The 21,512-nt window shown below is 43.8% G+C and overlaps 1 protein-coding gene across 1 annotated transcript in view; it reads right to left on the reverse strand.

Annotated features, from left to right (window-relative positions):
* Positions 1-10,415: 10,415 nt before the first annotated feature.
* LOC126234757 (uncharacterized) overlaps positions 10,416-21,512 on the reverse strand; it is a 120,235-nt gene continuing 109,138 nt past the window's right edge. Inside the window, exon 4 of the mRNA XM_049943506.1 lies at positions 10,416-11,981. Coding sequence (XP_049799463.1) covers positions 11,767-11,981 — 215 coding nt within the window. The 3' untranslated portion in view covers positions 10,416-11,766. The remainder of the gene's footprint in view (positions 11,982-21,512) is intronic.

The raw sequence follows: 21,512 nt of genomic DNA on the forward strand, positions 1-21,512 counted from the left end.
GGTCTCAAACGCTTCGATTTTCTTCTGTTGCAGTTTCCCCACAGTCCGTGTTTCCCCACCATACAGTACTGTGCTCCAAATGTACGGTCTCCGAAATTTCTCCCTCTGATTAAAGACTATGTTTGATATTATTAGAATACTGATTGCCAGGAATGTTTTTGCTAAAATTTGTTTTATGTGGTTATTCCATTTTAGCTCTCTGCAGATAGTTATTCGTAGGTATTTTGTGTTAGTAACCATCTTGAGTGATTTGTCGCCAATAGCTTAATCGTAAAATAGCGGATTTATTCGCCTATTTATGCGCAACACGATACATTTATTTACTTTCAGAATTAACTGCCAGGCCTTGCATTACTAATCCACCTGCTGCAGTTCTTCTTGAAATTTGCTGCAGTGTTATGGTGTTGCTACCTGCTTATAGACTAACGCATCATCTGCGAACACAGGTATGGAGCTTCCAGTATCATCCATTGCTTAATGTAAATTGCAAACAGTAACGGTCCTATCACACTTCCTTGAGGCACTTCTGAAATTACCCTTGCATCTGTCTGTTATTTCTGCTAAGAACGACTTGTTGTCTTCTGTTTGCTAGCAAGTTTTTGATCCAATTACCATCTTGTCCAATTCCCCTTAATCTCAAACACTGCTATTGACATTTGAGCAGCATATTACCGACGCAGTATTGGTATCTGAATGGTCGGCGCGACGGAATGTCATACCTAACGGCCCGGGTTCGATTCCAGGCTGGGTCGGAGATTTTCTCCGCTCAGGGACTGGGTTTTGTTTTGTCCTTATCATCATTTCATCCCCATCGACATGCAAGTCGCCAAAGTGGCGTCAACTCGAAAGGCTTCCACCAGGCGAACGGTCTACCCGACGGGAGGCCCTAGCCACACATCATTTATTTACAGGCGCAGGGGCAAACGTCTTTGGAAAAGAGAAAACGAAAATTTAAGCATTAGATAAGCGACAGAATATGTATACAAACAGACACGCGCTTTTAAAAGAATCCTGACTGTGCGCCAGTAGCCCTGCAGACGTTTCGGACATTCACGGGTATGAAATAAGGCATTGGTCCGACGCCTGCTAAGAGTTAGAAGAAAATGCTTATAAAATTCGAAGAGCAATGTTACAGAGGGAGGAGAGCAGGGATTCGACGTCTGCCGAAGATATGGCTACAGCACTACAGGCGAGGTCGATAGTTGGTGTACAAACATGCATTACACGGGGAACTGCCCGAACGTTGGATATGCCTGCGAGCACGGTGCACAAATCCTAGGAAATATCCTGCTTTGTTATCTATACAAAATCATCTGTGTTGAAGAGTTACGGAGTTTCTTTCGCACGTGGAAGTGAACAATGAACGGAGATGGATCAGTCCCTGCACAGACGAAACCCATTTCCACCACCAAGGACATGTCAATTCGCAGAACTGCAGAATATGGGCAACAGAAACTCATGACGCAAATCAACCGATACCGCTTCATTCTACATAAGTGACTGCGTGGTGAGAGTTGACGGCTTGTGGCAGGAGTGTACTTCTTCGACGAGATTCGTTCTGCGGGTCCTGTTGCCTGTAACGCCACTGGTAAACGCTATAAGAGTTTGCGCACCACCGTCATTCTAGCCCTTCAACAGCGTGGATGTGTTATGCAAGATGGCGCTCCTCTGCACATTGCACAGCCAGTGAAGCGGCTGCTGCAGAGGCATTTCAGAAATGGGAGAATAATCAGCCGTCATTTCCCTGCAGCCTGGCCGCCAAGATCACCTGATTTTAAACTGTGTGACTTCTGGCTGTGGCGTTCTCTGAAAGATATTGCGTTCACTGCTCCACTTACGAACGTAGCTGAATTACAGATACACATTGCGCAACGCATTCTGAACGTTGTTGTGGAACATGCAGTTTCTCGATTTACACTTGTGGCAGAAAACAGTGGTCAGGACGCTGAACGTGTCTTGTGTCAGTCTCACAACAGCGGGAAAGTGATGTCATTTTGCTTTTTATGCGGTTTTTCGCCTCAGGACGACTAAAACCTGATTTTTTCCCATCCGATGCGGTACAATCTCGCCTTGGTGGATGGGCTTACCTAACAGTGCCACAACAGTTGACTGCCGAACTTGTGCAGTCATGCACATTGAACAGTACACATGGTGTAATGTGCAACACAAACCGTAGCCGTCGTATTGTGTTTTATCTGTCATTTGTAGGTTACAGTGCTATCTACTGGTAAAATTTTTGCTAAATTATTTTTTGTCCCACGAAGCTTCCCCCTGAGTCAATAAGTTGCTGTTCAGATTTGACGTCGTTCTGAACAGTGGTTCTCTTTACATAGCGTTTTGAAACTGGAACTTTAAGCACGGACACAGTGTATTTTGTTCAGTAAACGACAGTGCGGTACTTTATATCTCGAAACCTAGCAAACTTCTGTATATATTTCAGTGAAAAGAAAGCGACAGATATAGTCTTCCTGTGAAGTAAATTTCAGTGGGCGCGAATCAGTGATTTGCTGGTTACCGACGTGGCGGGAACACGTGAGACGCCTTTTCGTCGACGTGACACTCCAGCGTCGTCTGCCGGAGATGTCAGCGCCGAGATCTCGTTACCTGCCACTCCAGCGGGCGTCTCATCTCATTTGCCTAGTGTGCGCGTCTCCTGCTGGTAGGTAAGGAACGATTCGAGTGCTCAGTCGTCTGTTCATAAGGAAGCACACAAGCGAAACCTAAGCTGAATGAGTTTGACAAGTACGTAGTCCATTCACAAAAGGAATAATGTTTACGCAGTGTAAAAAAACTTGAGGGGATTATTACTGGATGATATTCCCGCGTTCACCTCACACTTCACAAAATAATATCATTTTCAGTCACAACCGCAAAGAACTTCTACAGCTACGACTTGTTTCGACATTTAGGCTTACAGCACAATAATGACTCTTGATGGAAGGAGGGCGTCTTCTTCAGTACTTTTTCCAATCCTAGGTACCTGGGAAAGCTCTCCGCACGTAGTGCGGCAGCCAGAGATGTGGGAATTTTAGCAAAATTATCTGATTAGGAAACTTCATGGAGGTATGTTCAGTCTTCGCAAATAAATGAAAAACAGTTTGTTTTCTGTCATGGCGTTTCGTTTCTTTTATTTTTTTATTTATGAAGCGTCTTCGTGAGGTTAAATTATCGTTAGGTGTTACTTACGATTTCCGATGTTGCTAGTCCGTGTATGTGGTCCTGGAGATGTATTCATTCAGTCCGCATACTCCAGATGGCCGATTTCCGGCATTTTCCAGCATCATTTATTACAGCTCATCATCTACATTTTTCATTGTGTGATCAACATGTGTGTGTTTACTGTTTGCAGTGTTGTCATATGTCGCTGTGTGCTTACCTTTTCTCCTTTTGTTTGTGTAGAGTTTGTGGTTTGATATTTTTCAATTGTTTTGTGTGTCTGTGAGTGTGTGTCTATGTCAGCGTGTGCGTGTGTGTGTGTGTGTGTGTGTATGTGTGTGTTCCTTGTGAGTGTGTTTTGTTATGTGTGAATGTGTCATTCACTGTGAGAGTGCTTACATATGAGGATCTGTTATTCTTTTTATTCTTTATGTGTGTGCGTGTGTGTGTGTGTGTGTGTGTGTGTGTGTGTGAGAGAGAGAGAGAGAGAGAGAGAGAGAGAGAGAGAGTGACGGCCAGGAGAGGACGATTCGTTAATTACTTAGTTAGGTTATGTTTCATATTATTCTTTGTTATTGTTTTAATGGCTATTATGATCACTGAGCTACTGCTTACATTGATTTGATCATTGATTACTTTCTTTTTCATTGCAAGGTCCCTTTGCATGGTGACCGCATGAACACGTCTCCAGGACAACGAACACGGACTAGCAACATTGGAAATCGTCATTAACACGAAATGATGATTTAACCTCACGAAACTTGTGCTACAAAAGTTGTTTCTAATCTGGAAAACAAGAGAAAAACATGAGGAAACGTAACATCGTAACATTGTTGTTACCACTGCATGATGAAATTATTACATATATCCAAACAGACATGTATTACAGGCCACTGAAGATGCTTAATAAGTAAAAGAAGCGAAACGCGTACAGCAAAAAACAAAGTGTCTTTCATTTAGTTGCAAAGACGGAACAAACCTCCATGAATTTTGAAGCAACTAAGGAACGACAGAAAACGGAAAAAAAGACGATCTAGGAAACTTGCTTCAATTGAAATGGGTATTTCCCTTATGCGATATGTTTTACTTGATAAATACTAAATTTTGCATAGCAATTTTCTAAAAGTTCTTGAGACGAGAGCCTCGAGGGGTAGCCGTGCGGTCTAAGGCGCCTTGCCACGGTTCGCGCGGCTCCTCCAGTCAGAGGTTCGAGTCCTCCCTTGGGCACGAGTGCGTGCGCTGTCCTTAGCTTAAGTTAGTTTAAGTTACATTAAGTAGTGTGTAAGCCTAGGGACCGATGACCTCAGCAGTTTGGTCCCATAGGAACTTCACCAAATTTCCAAATTTTTCTTGAGACGAGAGAGAAACGAAAATTAGATCATAGTTTGTAGAAGATTTCAAGGATGATGAAACACCATTCAATTTATAGCTATTAATTTTCACCAATCGATCGATTTTTCGCTGCCTTCCCTACATGGATGATGGCACGTTGGGACTTGTTTATTGGAAGTCAACTCACACTGACTGGTAACTTCACACTGATAATTGTCACTACCCGGCAGTAGTGGTGCAAAGTTCGTACCACGCCACGTTGTATTATTGCCAAATTGATTCAAGATGGTGGATCCAAGATGGCGGCGATAGATATGGCAACATCGCAAGGGCGTCATGGTGGGAAGTTTAATGTCGGGAAGATAGGTCAATTGGGCTACCTCCACTAACCTAAAGCCTGCCCCTCCCCCAGAAAATGGCGGAAAGTTCAAATTCCATCAGGACAATACAACACACCATGGCTGCCTCTACTAGCCTAAGAAACAGTGCGGAAAAAGGGCACTTGCGCTACCTCCACTAGCCTAAAGATGGAAGCAAGGTATCTAAGATGAACATCAACAAAAGTGAAACAAGGCTAATTTAATATAGTCGAATTAAATCAGGTGATGCACAGTAAATTATATTAGGAAATTAGAGACTCAAAGCAGTAGATGAATTTTGTTATTTGGGCAGCAAAATAACCAACTATGGCCGCAGTGTTGAATATGTAAAATGCGGACTGGAACCAGCAAGATAAGACTTTCTGAAAGAGTGAAATTTGTTACAACTGAATATAAATTCAAATTTTAGGAAGTCTTTCCAGATGGTACATGTAAGCAGTGTTGCCTCCTATGGGAGTTAATTATGGACAATAAGCAGCTCAGATAAGATAATAGAAGCATTTGAAATGTGGTACTGTAGAAGAATGCTGAAGTTTAGATGAGAAGGTACTGAATCGAATTGGGGAAATAAGAAAATATGGCACAGCTTAGCTCAAAGAAGGAAATCGGTTGAATGGACACATTGTGAGACGTGAAGGTAAGGTCATTTAGGTAAAGGAATGAAGTGTGGCGTATAAAAATTGTAGGAAACCAAGACCTGAGTAGCAGTTTCAAATAGCTCTAGGTTGCAGCAATTGTGTAGAAATGAAGAGGCTTGCACTCAATAGTATAGCGTGGAGAGATGCATCAATAAAGTCTTCGGACTGAAGACCACAACATCAAAATGTTAAGTTTATTTTTCATACACGCCTCGCTATAAAGATCGATTGTGAGTCGCATTCTGTGTGGTCACCTTGGTCAGAGCTCATTATTCAGATGCCGCATATTGAAGAACTCAGCTGCTTTCTTTCTATAATAAATGTGTCGAGGCTGATATCTAAATATTGTCGGGTGAAGTATTTAATTTCTCCTTCATATTGTATCAAGTTCAATGAAGAAAACACAATGAGTTTCTAAGAAGCGTCAGCATTCTGCTACATTAGTTACAGTCGCCAGTAGTCCTTCTAATTAAGTTTGTTTGCCTACAGATTCGTGGCAGCCAAGTAGCATCAAATAAAGTGGCATAATTGTATAACGCGAGGAGATTCTAAAGCATATGATTCATTTAAAAAAAAACTGGTGTAGGTAGACTGTCATACATAATGTAACAATGTAAGAAATGATACAGTATGTGAATACAAATCTCTCCCTCTCTCTCTCTTTTTTAAACGTGTTTAGTGCTGGCAAGTTAGTTTGGAAAACCACCGACAAGGGCGCCACTGACTGTAGTTGCTGAAAATGGCGGTGAACCGCGAAGAGAAAGCATTTTGGTTATTAGAATTTACACGTTGCCAATCGGTAGTGCATGTGCGAAGTGTTTTTCCGTGGCAAAATTACAACAGTACAGTGAACTGGTACAAGAAATTCTCGAAAAGAAAGGCCCTTTGTGCGAAAAGAAACATTCGAGCTCAGCAGTAGTGTCAAAACATATAGTGGACCGTGTGAGCGTCATGATGTTGCGATGTCCCATACAGTCTACCTTTCTAATTTGTGAGAACGGACCTCATTCAGCAGCGTGAATCTAAAACGACTGAAGGTGAACCCGTACGAAGTGCAGCTCCAGGAAGCAATAAACCGTGGCTAAAAACTGTGTTGTCCGTATCTCCTCGACAATTGCAGAAAAATCTAAATATTACGGCTTCGTTAGTAAATTAATCTTAAGTGACAAAGCCACCTTTCACTTTTCGGGAAAATTCAACAGGCACAGCACACGAATATGCGGGCAAATAATCTACAAGCAGCTGTCGAGCTCGTCTGGGATTCCGAGAGAATTAGTGTGTTTTGTACCATGTCCAACAACATAGTCTATGGACCCGTCTTCTATTCTGAGAGAACTGTCAATAGTACCACCTATCTCGACGTGCCGCAAATGTGGCTCATACCAGAGCTTCACACTGATAGGATGGATTTCATCTTTCAACAATATGGCGCCCCTCCACATTTCCACCGTTGTGTTGGTTGGTTGGTTTGTTTGTTGGGTAAAGGGGCTAAAGGGCATGGTCATCAGTTCCAACACAAGCCGTGTACGAGATTACCTGAATGAGACGTTGCCAAGTCGATGGACAGGTCGTGTTGCGGCCGCTGATCTGGTGCTACTCGTGTGTTCACCAGTCACTGATTTTTTCTTGTGGGGTTACATCAAGGACAGCGTTTATGTTCCATCTCTACCACAGAACCTCGAAAACACGCGACAACGCGTCGCGGTAGCTATTCGTACCGACGCTCTTGAAATGCTGGGTTGGGCATTGGCAGAATAGGATTACTGAGTAGATGTGTGTCTTGTGACGAAGAGTAGCCACACAAAATACTTAACAAAAATGAAAAGCTTCGAGAGTTTATCTTTCATTTATTGCGTAATTCTTGGCCACATTTCAATACCGATTTTCAAGAACTTCGTAATTATTCGATATCATATAAAATATAATGGCGAACACCCGACGGACAGGGATCTGGAAAAATGACTTAAAACACCTTTTCGCGTGAGTAATCATGGCCCCTAAGTCCTTCGTGCACGGTGCTGTAGGAAGTTGAAATATCAGCTTACCACTTGTATAGCACTGTCTTCGTATCAGAGAATTAAACATGATAACAGAGTTTTTAATGGACTGTAATGTAGACATGTAATTGAGTGTATTCCTACAGAAAACTTCCATACCATGCCAGCGAGGTCTAATCCTCTATGTACATATCGCTTAATATTATGGATATACTGTCATTCTACCATGCAAACCGCTGTTTCTTCATATAATAGCCAAACATGATTCAGCATCTTCGTCAGTAGATATTCTTTATTTAGTTTTATAAAATATTAACATGTTTTAAGTGACAATTTCTCTCACGAAAATTAGGCCTAAAGACAGTTTCCGTCTGTTGCTATCAGTGCCTTAATTTTTACATTGTTGAGTTATATAAGGTCCTCTATACATTTATGGATACTTGTAGATGCTAATATCCAATACTGTACAGAGGGCACTGCATTATCCAAGGTTATGATAACAACCTACAATAATTGTTTTAGGCCTAATTTTCGTTACAATAAATGTCACTAAAACTCGTTTACATTTTAAAGAACTAAATAAAAAATACAAAGGTACTGACACACGTCTGGATTTGATAGGCAGACCTTGCAGCCATAGTTTTGTCTGTAAACGCGGGTATTGTTAAAGCTTCAAAGCTAAAGCTTACCTTGTAGATCCCATCGTGTACCCAAACGATTACCTTGCAGTATCGCTTCAGAAAAAATATTGCGATTGTTAACCGGTTTTCGGCTTACATGGCCATCTTCAGACATTTACTGAGTACAATCACCAAAGAAGTTAAATGTTAGCAAACAACATTGGAAGAGAAGTAACACATCTAGACTGAAGTAGAAACATACAGTAAGTAACATCGTGCAACGAAAAAGTAAAAACTGAACAGTACATAAATAACAATGTAGTTGACAGGAAAACCTTTAGGACAAAATAGGAATGGCATGCCTACATAACAGTTTCTATTAATAAACAAAACTAATAGAATAAAATTAGTACTAGACAAGGCTGCATCAGGAGATATGGAACATGGAGTATGACACATTTATTATAATGTTGTTCTACCAAGAATCGACGGAAGATTCTGTTAATTGCGATTGTTTTATTCTTTATCTGTTTATTGTTCAACGATTTGAAAGAACTATTGTGACATTATGACCTTATATTAGGTACTATGTGCTATGTAGTCCTTGCAAATTTTTTGTATTTATCAGATGTAGCACTTACATTATAAGGTGCTGGAAGCATGGTCTGTAGACTTTGCGCCTAAAAACCAAACTTTTACGGGATACAGATATAAGATTATGTACCTTGGTTGTTGCACTGACAAAGTGATTTGCGAGTCCCTGGAGAACCTAGAAGATCTCAAGCAAACTTTAAGATTTCAAGATACTTTCTTGAGTAATCCCATTGATCAGAGATGATTAGTGCTCACAAACAATGTATAAAGCTTCACATACAAATACTGTAGCGAATTGTTTAGTGCTTTACAACTGATAAGGTAGCAAACGATATCAACTCTTTATTTTGACGATAATGATGGAAGCTGAAGGAATGAATTAAAATTTGTGCCATGGCTAGGACTTGAACCCGGGTTACCTTGTGTACTAGGCAGGTTGCTAGCAATTACACCACCACAACATTACAGCTAAGAGACTGCATGGACTACTGTCGTCCAATATCCTCGCTAAAACAAACATCAATTCATATCTTCTTTATTTGTAACGCACCTTTAATTTTGCAGGATTTTACATGTTCTTAAAACACATGTTTTGCACTATGAATGTTTTTGGCAATATACATCGCTTTTGAAGAGATTTGGTTGCTCACCTTCGTTTCTCCCGTGGAACGCTGAAACCAATAGATTTCGTTCTACTGCGCGATCATTGGCACATGTACAATCATTGCTCGTAGATGATTTTCCTTGGATATACCTGTGTGAACTTCAAGGTGGATGTACAATTTGTGGATGTACAAGTTTGCTTAACATAGTAGAAATGACACTTTGAAGAGTATCCCTTTTTCAGTTAGATTTGCCTGTTTGCATTGCACATTAAGCGAATCTCCGTTTGAGATCAGCAGGCAAATAATACGCTTTTAAAGTATCGATATAGTTTTATAACCAGCTGTCCACAAGGCACAAAGAAAATTAAGAGAAATCCGATTTCTAGTTCCCGCATAGAGAGTGATGTAAAAAAGTAGCTTCAGACTGTCAGGTACACATATGTCTAAGAATCTCAGATTCCTCTTTGAGTAGGAAGTCCTCCTGCGCTATTGAAATGTCCTTCTGTTGAAAACGTATTCCAACATAAATTCATAAATGATTGTCTCTAAAAGAATTAAGAAAAGTAAAAGCTAAGAAGAAATTCTTCTGAGTGGAAAAGAGAAACGAGGAAACAACAGAAAAAATCACTTATCTCTCTCGCTCGTAAATTACAGTCGCGAAGGAGAATCTTGGATAAAGCATTTATCCACCATGTACTGGCTTACCCAGAAATCCACTTCTACATGACAACAAACCCTTAGGTACAAATTCACTACTGTGAGTGTGAGAGACATGATGTGTACTTTTACTAGTTTTTTTAAAGATGCGGTAATGAAACAACATAAATACAAACATAGTAAAATGAACAAATGTTAATTGGATGTACATGTTAATTGGATGTACATGTGGTAGTGTGTGTTGAATTTCTATTAACTTCCCTTTCAAAGTAGTTACATCACTTTCACAGCCTTTCACATATTAACAAACAGTGTAATAAAGCACAGAATCCCATCTTGGAAATCCATTTCAACATAAAATCAACAGATGAATGACGATGTTTATATTTTCTTTATATAATATTTTATTCAGAGTCACAAAGACTACACTGTGGCTCGAAACTTAGTTTTTAATGTATTCACACACGTTTACGTTTCCAAAAAGAAATTACACCTTAACAACAATTGGTTTCACTATTGTGGCAAGTCGTATATACATCAAAAAATTGGTATATTTGAAGATTTGTACTTTTACGCATATTGCAGAGTAGAATTTCCTGGAGCACGTTTGGAAGCTGAAATTCTCTGAATGCATTACATATCTGATATTTTCACAGGGCCATAAAAAGGAAAAAATACTGATTATTTTGGAATTAAAAATTTACTGCCTGTCCAGGGTATTCTCCTTCATATCACATTTTCAAAAATTAGCTGCAGGGGAAGTAAATAAGCTATTAGATGTGAATCGCGCATCCAGTACATATGTGCGATTACTTGGTACTACAAAAAGCACATATATGTAGAGATGAAAGAAAAGGCGAATTTAAAGGGTTCCATTAACAAAGGACACAACGACTATGTTGTTCGATAAGAGGAATGTAATAAAAACGTTTGCATTTTCTGCACACTTATCGTTTCCTATCGCACTTTCTATCTGTCTGTAGAGTAACAATAATATGATACAAGCATTTTTCCAGATAATCACATTCTATTAGTATCAATGTTTCAAAATTTGTCCCTTTGTACTTTTCAATGGTAACATACTGACATACTGTGTCTACACGGCTGTCACAAATATTTCTAGAAGAATGTAATCAATTTCATGAGTATTTGTCCTGTTACCTGACGTTTCTTCGTAGTGTAAAAATCCCACCGTCACGTGAACAGTGCAAATTGTATGGGTAGTGATTTTCACTTCAGAATGTAAATGAGAGGTATCTGGGAGAGGGGCAGAAGTTAGAGCTTTTCAGTGTTCTCGGAGGTAACTGAATTTTTTTGAGTATTTACTATGCAAGTGATCATATTGCGTGGAGATGGCTGTGTCTTACTGCAGTAGTGAATGTAAGATTGCTGATGATGATGGCTGAGAAATAGAGATAATACGTGGAGGCAAGGACAGTGACAGAACTCTTGCGATTAGCGGCAATTTGGGCGTATCTCACTGCAGTCACGTTTATGATGAGATACATTGCTGTCGTGCTGTCCTCGCCTCTAGAATACGGTTGAAGTAAGAAATGGAAATGACGAAAGGCAAGCCATCGTGATGGCGAGACGCGATGAGTTTTCGCCTCTGGGATCGCTGGTCTTTCGGATCACCGGGTCGCAGCACAACACGGAGCACCTTCGCCGCGGATGTCCGCACGGAGAGACGACGACCTCGCCGGACGAGGCGAGCGGCGGCCTCCGGCCAGCTGGATGTGGTGCGGTGCAGAGGCCTGGATTCCAGAGCGAGCTCTGGAGGGGGGCAGTCAGTGCGGCCGCAGGAAGGCCGTGACGGGCGCCAGGGCGGACAGCAGCGTCGCGACGCCCAGCGACGCCGGCGCCGTGGCCGCGTTGCAGCCGTCCGCAAAGCACTGGCACACCACCTCCAGGTGGTCGTCGTCCTCGTACTGGTAGCACGGGTTGCGGCTGCGCTCCCAGCTGCACGTGCGGCGCACGCGCACCACCGGCTCGTGGCGTTGCACTGCAACACAGGAAATGAGACTTGGGGGCGTGTCTCAACGCGGCAGGCCTGAAGGCAGGGGAAAGCAACTCGCTGGGAAACGACGTTTCACGCAGCCTCCCAAAGGCCGTTGTGAGCACTATGTAAAAGTAATTAGTCATCCCCGAGAAAAATGGCGTGAAGATCATCTACAGCCAGTCGGTAAATTTCGTGGTGTTGCCAAGGCATTTGATTCTCTAGATCAGTGGTTCCCAACAGGTGGTCCGCGGACCCCCAGGGGTCCGCGAGCTTTTCCAGAGGCGTCCGCAAGATGCCATTAGAATAAAAAAAATACGTTAAATATATTCCGTATTGTGGTGTGCGTACTGTAAGGCCTTCAGTACACGCACCATCAGATTATTTGGCTTGTCGCTCTAACGAAATAGGCGAATGTTAGCAATATGTCTCGTGGTCTTATCGTGGCGTGTTTATCTTCTGCCATTAGATCAGACGATAGAAATGCCACTTGCACGCTTAGAGTAGCAGATTGACGGTGACCAACATTAAACAGAACTCGATTAATTTTCACACACATTTATTAAAATAATAACAAGCATAAAAATTACGTAACTTGGTTCTGGGTGCTATTTACAATTGACAGTCTGAAGTTCCTTTGGTATTGGTACGTTAATCTTATTCTCACACATATCTCTGATACTTGACAAAAGTGTCTATACATTTATCTTCATGGCTGTGTACAGGAATATGAGAATCTTGCTAGGCGCGGACTGAAACTTGTCTATAGACTGGTACAGACAAATGCAGACTGACTAATCGGAGGTCTGTACATTCGTTATAATACCTCGCGCATTCATGTATCACTGTGCGAGAGTGTGATCCGCAAGGAGAAAAGGTTCTATGTTAGCAGCAATCTCATTGCCTGCATTACATATTAATATGCGGTTCGGTGGAAGCAGAATTTGGTCCGTCTCTATGGCAGCGCCATCTTGTAGTGCGGAGACGGACGAGCACTGCGCCTGCGCTGTAGTGCTTAGCGGGGCGCGCTCTAGTGGGAAAGTTGTGTACACGCTGACTACGTGGAACTATGTACACAACACGTATTGTGGTGTCACCGCCAGACACCACACTTGCTAGGTAGTAGCCTTTAAATCGGCCGCGGTCCGGTAGTATACGTCGGACCCGCATGTCGCCACTATCAGTGATTGCAGACCGAGCGCCGCCACACGGCAGGTCTAGAGAGACTTCCTAGCACTCGTCCCAGTTGTACAGCCGACTTTGCTAGCGATGGTTCACTGACAAATTACGCTCTCATTTGCCAAGACAATAGTTAGCATAGCCTTCAGCTACGTCATTTGCTACGACCTAGCAAGGCGCCATTACTAATTACTATTGATGCTGTAAACATGTACCGTCAAGAGCGATGTTCACCAATTATGGATTAAAGTTAAGTATTCGAGCAGCTACGTACGTGTTTGGCTATTCTCATTTCCGTGTGCTGTTCCAGACCTCACGCCAGCCTGCGTGAGTTTAAACGCGTGCCTTTCAGCTTCCTGTCATAGTGGATTGGCTGTCTTGCCAGTCCACAACAGTTGGCGACGAGGCCACACCGCGTTCGTAACTATACTGCCCTGATTTACTTGTGTAATGTCTTCGCCACAATCTCCAGATGTACTGTCCGAATTTTATCGCTTACAGAATCAGCAGATGCAGGCCTTACTGGATGCCTTTGGACAGCTCGTCCAGGGTCAACGTGCAATGTAAAACGATGCGGCAGCCGCCGCTCCACCGCTCACGCAGCCACAACATGCAGTTGCACCAACTTTTCGTCCTTTTGATGCTGCACTGGAAAGCTGGACGAAGTGGTCACGCCAATTTGGATTCCATCTCGCCGCCTACAGAATTCAAGGTAACGAGCGGCAGCCTTTCTTATTATCGTGTGTCGGGGTGTCCACGTACCGTGTCACAGTCAAATTGTTTCCCCGACGCGACGTAGCAACTCTGTCCTACGAAGAAATTTTGTCTGCATTAGATGCATATTTCAAAGAATCAGAAAATGTAGTTGCAAAAAGGTATACGTTCTTTCGTACAAAACGTACGGCAGGTCAGACTAATTGGGAGTGGGTTGCAACCTTGCAGGGCCTTACTAGGGATTGTGCTTTTGAGTGTGAATGTGGACTCCCTTATTCAGATACTATGGTCCGTGATGCAATTGCACAGAACGTTTCTGATGTTCGTATACGGAAACAGATTTTGAAACTAGTCAATCCCTCCCTTCAACAAGTGATGGACATATTGGATCGGCAGGACACACTTGACTTTGCTCAGGAATCGTTTGAAACTTCGCCACCCGTGTGTCAGGTTAACTGGCCCGCCGGGCGAGCTGCACGGAACAGTAAACAGTCCTCGCACTGGGCCACGCCAAAGCCCCCTGGCTCTCAGCCACGTGTACCGCGGCAGCAAGCAAATGCAGTGAAATCATGCCCGCAGTGTGCTACTAGACATTCGCGTGAGAATTGCCTGTCACGCCAGGCTATTTGCTTTTTCTGTAATAAAAAAGGACATCTTCAGAGTGTTTGCCAGAAAAAGCTCAGATCGGACACTCACAACCATTCCAGGCCCCTTGCTTTGCGCTGGAATCGGAATCGAACCAAGGATACTCCGGCTCGTGAAACTTCGCCCATGGAAATTCATATAGTTCATGCCACTCCGCCCAGTGCCACTCTCTCTAACAGTGACTGTGTTCGTCCCGCAAATAGTGTGCGTCGACATCGCCGGAAATCTCGTCAAGTCGCAAGTGATTCTGTACCAGTGTCAGTTCACATTGCACGAGACAGTCGCTCTTGTCGTCAACGGGACAATAAACTTTTTGTAGACTTGGACATTAACGGCAAAGTGATACCATTCCAGCTCGATACCGGAGCTGCAGTTTCCCTGATCAATCAAGACACGTACAAATAGCTGGGCACACCTCCGTTGCGTGCCGCAAATGTTAAGTAGTTATTCAGGACAAGCGATCCCTGTGTTAGGACAGTGCAGCCTTCTTGCAACATACAAGGGACAAACAAAACTAATGTCATTGTACGTCCTTCGTTCTTCTTCTGCAGTGAACTTGTTTGGTTTCGATTTGTTTAAGTTGTTTAACTTGTCTATAGTCAATCAGGTCCTATCAGTGAACCAGACTGTGCCTTCAGACAGTGTTTCTCGTCTATGTGAAGAGTTTGCAGACATTTTTGCACCGGGCCTTGGTTGCGCTAAGAACTATAAAGCACATTTAGAACTGAAAGTAAACGCGCAACCGAAATTTTTCAGAGCGCGCAATGTTCCCCACGCATTGTGTGATGAGGTCGCAAGAACATTAAATGATTTGGAATCACAAGGTGTGATTGAACGTGTGCAGGCTTCTCTCTGGGCATCACCCTTAGTAATTTTGCCAAAACCTTCGGGAAAATTGAGACTTTGTGTGGACTTCAAGGCAACGGTGAATCCACAACTAGTGATGGCAACTTTTCCTTTACCCCGCCCGGAAGATCTTTTTGACAAACTGTGCCCGGGTAAATATTTTTCGAAATTGGAACTAGCAGATGCGTACTTGCAAATACCGGTGGACGAAGAATCCCAGCGCGTTTTGGTGGTTAACACGCATCTTGGTTTGTATCGATTCAAACGACTGCCATTCGGGTGTGCATCCGCCCCTGCATTGTTTCAGCAATATCTGAAAATTGTTTGTGCGTGGGTCCCTACTGCAGCAAACTATCTGGACGATATTGTGATCTCCGGAAAGACGGAAGCAGAACATTTAGCCAATCTCAGAACATTATTTCAGGTCTTGCGACAAAATGGTCTTCGCTTGCGGAAGGACAAATGTGTGTTTTTTGCTCGTGACTTACCCTACCTGGGACATGTACTCAATGGCCAAGGCATACATCCCAGTCCCGAGCACCTCCGCGCCATACAAGACTTGCCTTCGCTGCAGAATTTGAAGCAGCTACAGTGTGTGCTGGGAACAATCAATTATTATCATCGCTATGTGCGCCACGCCTCTTCCATTTCAGCTCCGCTTCATCGCTTACGCCGTAAAGGTGTTCTGTTCGTCTGGACGACGGAATGCGAACGCGCCTTTCGCCAGTTGCAATCGGCGTTGCTTTCCAATACTTGCCTTACGCCATTCGATCCCCAGAAACCCCTTTTGTTGATGGTGGCTGCATCGGATTTCGGGATCGGTGCTGTGCTTGCGCACAAAGATGGACCGCACGATCGCCCTATTGCCTTTGCGTCCAAATTGCTCTCGTCTGCGAAAAGAAATTATTCACAGATTGAGAAAGAAGCATTGGCTCTCGTATTTGGTGTTACTAAGTTTCATGATTTCTTGTATGGTCGTCACTTTACCATCATCACAGACCACAAACCTTTGACATCGTTTTTCATCCAACCAAGCCTGTACCCCCACGTACAGCGCAGAAATTCATTAGCTGGTCTATTTTCCTCTCGCAGTACCGCTACGATATCTTGTATCGGTCCACTGCTACGCACGGAAACGCCGATGCGTTGTCCCGTTTGCCTGTTGCTGAGGATAGAGCATTCGATTCTTCCGAACTTGCTTGCATGTTCATTGATGCGGAAACCGATGACGTGGTCGAATCGTTTCCGATAGATTTCCGTCGTGTAGCTACAGCCACAGCTGCCGACCCTGTCCTTGCTACCGTTCTGCGTTTTGTTGCTACGCAATGGCCCTTGTCAAAGTCACGGGGATCCGTTGGTTCGCCGATTTTTTGCTCACAAGGAGAGACTTTTTGTACGACGTGGTGTTTAGCTGTTGCGTTCTGATAATGATCAGTCCAGGGTCGTGGTTCCACGTTCGTTACAGTCCTCTGTCTTACGGCTTCTCCACCAAGGACATTGGGGTATAGTGAGAACGAAACAACTTGCTCGTCAGCACTGTACTTGGTTCGGAATCGATGCAGCGATTACGAATATGTGCTCTTCTTGCATGGCGTGTGCCGAACAACAATCCGCACCGCCGCGGAAATTCTTTGCATGGCCAAAAGCCACTTCCCCTTGGCAACGCTTACACATCGATTTTGCTGCTCCATTCTGGAATGCTCGATGGTTGGTTCTGGTCGATTCATTCAGTAATTTTCCTTTTGTTGTCCGGATGTCTTCCACGACGTCATATGCCACCATCCAAGCGTTATCTGCTATCTTTGGCATTGAAGGTCTTCCACAGACTATTGTTTCCGACAATAGCCCACAATTCATGTTTGCAGAATTTCAGTCATTCTGCAAGGCCAATGGTATTCAACATCTGACACCCGCGCCGTTTTCGCCTCAGTCAAACGGTGCCGCTGAACGATTGGTCAGGACTTTCAAGACCCAGATGTTGAAGTTGAAAGAGTCGCATTCTCGGGACGACGCGTTGTTGCCCTTTTTGTTCTCGTATCACCCTCAGCCCCGAGATGGTCGCTCGCCGGCTGAGTTGCTCCACAGTCGTCCTCATCGAACCTTGATGTCTTTGCTACATCCGCCGCATCAGGTTCCTGTGCAGCGGCAGACACATGCTTTTGCTCCAGGCGACGTTGTCTACTATCGTCACTATCGAGGTTCACGGCGTTGGCTTGAAGGGCACATTCTTCGCTGCCTCGGACGCACTCTGTATCTGGTTTTGGGGGCCTCTGGTGAGGTGCGTCAGCATCTCCATCAGCTGCGCCTCTGTCGTCGCACGGGTTCTGCCGCTCCCCGTCTGCTTTCAGCGACGGTGCCGTCCGGTCAGCTCCCTGGGGACCCATCTACTGGCTCACCTCAACCCCAGGTGTTACCGACGCTGCCTTCCATATTGCCCCATGGCGACGCGCCGCCGCCGCCGCCTGTTCTCCCGCCGGCGACGCCCGCAGTGGACGCTTTGCTGCAGCCGCCGGACGCCTCCCTGGGTCACGCGCCGCCAATCGCTTCCCGTGACCAGTTGTCCTCCGCCATGGAACTCTTGCCCGCTCCGGACCATATGTCGTCTTCGCCCGTCGGGTGCCCCGACCCGATGGAGGTCGACCCTTCGGTCCCTCCTCTCTCTCTACGGGCGCATACACCGCATGTTGGCGTGCACCCTGGACCAGGTTTTCATGCGTTTCCTAGCTCCCCTCGGACCGAATGACAGGGTGCGGGTGGCACAGCCTCGCCTGGATTTAGGCTCCCCACCTCGTCGCATACGTCAACATGGGGTCCTCCCCACGGCGGGCGGAAGCCTTATAAAACAACCGTACGCCGATTTGCGGGGGAGGAATGTGGTGTCACCGCCAGACACCACACTTGCTAGGTGGTAGCATTTAAATCGGCCGCGGTCCGGTAGTATACGTCGGACCCGCGTGTCGCCACTATCAGTGATTGCAGACCGAGCGCCGCCACACGGCAGGTCTAGAGAGACTTCCTAGCACTTTTTTGGCTATTCTCATTTCCGTGTCCTGTTACAGACCTCACGCCAGCCTGTGTGAGTTTAAACGTGTGCCTTTCGGCTTCCTTATAGTGGGTTGGCTGTCTTGCCAATCCACAACACGTATGATAACAGATTTTTTGTTGTGGCCGCTTCCTGCATGAGCAGAGCCTTAGCGAACGCTAGCCTCTGCGTCTAGCATCTTCCTAGAGCCAACTGACACTAGCACACTAGCAAAACTAGAATTAGATAGAGGCAAATAGTTCTGCTGTATGCCGTTAGACTGTGTGTGCTGCCTCTTTGCAGCTGACAACTAAGAACTGAAAATTAAAACTAACTGTATACTGATGGAGTAGTAAGTGTATTTTTTCAAATAAATAATACCCTGCATGAAATTAGTGGTTCATTATTTTTCACACATGTCTACTCAATGCAATCTGAAGTGTAGTATATTTGATAGACCAATACACTCAGTTTTCATTTTTTCCTGTCATTTTCAGTTCATACTCAATTTTTATTTTTTAAGGAGTTTGTTATACTAAACACCCAGATTTGAAGACAAAGTTTTTGGGCAATAATCAAAAATTTAACAATAACAATGATGTCTAAACTGAAAAAGTTTTAATCTCAATTTTTTTCAGTAATGAATATGTCAATGTTTTTTCTAAGTACCAAAAATAGAAAAAGTATAAAAAGACTCTTAATTTGGCTTTTTAGGTACTTGATACTGTGATATACAAGGTACCAATCATGTTCGATGAGGGGGTCCTCGAGAAAATTTGTTTGGCAACCCCTGCTCTAAATCGTAAATTATTACTCTCTTAGAAAAACATAAGTTTTATGGAACTGATGGCTTCACTCATAACTGGTTTCCATCACAGTTAACAAAAACAAAGCAAAAAGTTATGTGGAATATTTCAAACAACGTTCGCTGGAATGAAAATTTTAGTATTTCGGTACAATGCAGGAGGTATGTCCCACAGGGCTCTACTTTGGGTCTACTCCTGTTCGCTATACAGGGTGTCACTCCCAAGCGTCGACAGGCGCATCTTCCGTGATTTTTCCATTGATAATTGAAGCTTATTTTTTGCAGTGTGTACCTGTAGTCAGCCCAAACAAATGCTGCTCATCAAATCTTTCATGCAACACCCAGTGACAACAAAGTGTCGATTTGTTTCCCAGTATGAGCAAAATCATTTTTAAAGCGGGATTTTACGAGCCCATTCGATTGATCTGTTGCAAATTAATGTAGTGCGATAATTTTTATCCATTTGTGTTAACAGGAACATTAAAACACGAAGAAAAACGAGTACTCCAGCGTCAATGGAGCAGCGCTCCTGCATGGGGGTAGTTGTCAGCATGTGCCAGGGCAGTGCTGTCGTTGCTGGAGTACTGGTTGTTCTTCGTATTTCAGTGTTGCTGTTAACACAAATGGATAAAATGAATATCTCCTAGACTAATTTGGGACCGTTCGATCGAATGGACACTTAAAACTGGGCTTTAAAAACCATTTTGCTGCTAATGGGAAACAAATCGGCACTTTCTGGTGTCACTGGCTGTTGCATGGAAGCCTTGTTGAGCAGTATTTTTTGGGTGGGAGGGGGGTGGGATTGACTCCAGCTACACATTGCAGAAACGAAATTGCGAATTCCTGCCGAAATACCTGAGAATATGCGCCTGGCGGTCCGTGGGAGACACACTTGTTAGTGTGGACGAACTTTCACCCATAATTCGTCAACCAGAATGTGTGTTTTTTTGCAAATGATACTAGCGCTTTAGTAAATCCTCCTAGATAGTATGCCACAGAATAAATCGTTAATGATGTTTTCCACAGATTTAATTGGTGATTCCTTGAGAATAGACTATCTTAATTTTGAAAGGGTACACTATATTCAATTCTGTTCAACAAATATAACCCTACTCCGTAGCCAATGCTGATAAAGCACACTTCTGCAGTGGCACTCGACTCGTAGGCCACAAGGCTTAAATAGTGGTGGTGGAAATATGCATTGCCAGTGCTCGGTCAGAAAGGGGAGGAGATGTGTTTATGTAGAGTTCCTGATCAGCAGTTTTTGTGCCAGCGTCCTGGATTAAATTACAACGCCTCTGCAGGATCTCACTGTTACCTTCCGGCAGGATAACTGTCCCTATCACAAGGCCAGACTCGTGCCAGGGAGGTTTCAGAAGCATGGTACTGAACTCACGTTGTTGTCTTCGCCACAAGGTCACCTGGTCTGAATCCGATGCAACACGTCTGTGACGTTGAACCCGATGCAACACGTCTGGGACGCTATCGAGCGCCAGCTCCACATCCACAGTCCACTGGCCCACAATTTACATAAATTCCGCGACCTGTACGTAGATATCAGGCACCTACCAAGAATTTGTCGAATGCATGCCTCACAATATCACTGCTATACAGCGTTTCACAGGTGGACCAACATGCTATTAATCAAGTGATAATAACGCCAGGCTCATCACTTCATGTAACTGTGGTCGTACCCAATTGTCTTCCCACGGACCCTTAATTTCATGTTAAATGTTTAACACAAACAATAAGGCGTAAAAACGCGTTTCTTATGCGGAAAGTGTTTAGCATGTCACATTGCCATAAATAGAACAGACAACTAGTCGCTTACTCAGACAGTGGAAAGGCTATTTTTACGCCATGACAACAGAGACATAATTAACTGTGGAAAGTATTTTATTTTCAAACACTGATATTATATGCAAGTTTTAGGAATGCGTGGAACTCCCCTGAAGAGAAAATGCTTACTGATAAAACTAATGTTCAATTTTTCATGATATTTCACTTGTAATGTCGTCGTTACAGGGAGCGTTCAGTAAGAAATACACTACTGGACATTAAAATTTCTACATCAAGAACAAATGCAGATTATAAACGGGTATTCATTGGACAAATATATTATACTAGAACTGACATGGGATTACATTTGCACGCAGTTTTGGTGCATAGATCCTGAACAATCAGTGCCGAGAACAACCAGCGCTAGCCGTAATGACGCCCTTGATACGCTTGCGCATTGAGTCAAGCAGAGCTTGGATGGCGTGTACAGGTACAGCTGCCCATGCAGCTTCAACAAGATACCACAGTTCATCAAGAGTAGTGACTG

Source organism: Schistocerca nitens, chromosome 2 (assembly GCF_023898315.1).
Source record: "Schistocerca nitens isolate TAMUIC-IGC-003100 chromosome 2, iqSchNite1.1, whole genome shotgun sequence".
In the NCBI taxonomy this organism is placed as follows: domain Eukaryota; kingdom Metazoa; phylum Arthropoda; class Insecta; order Orthoptera; family Acrididae; genus Schistocerca; species Schistocerca nitens.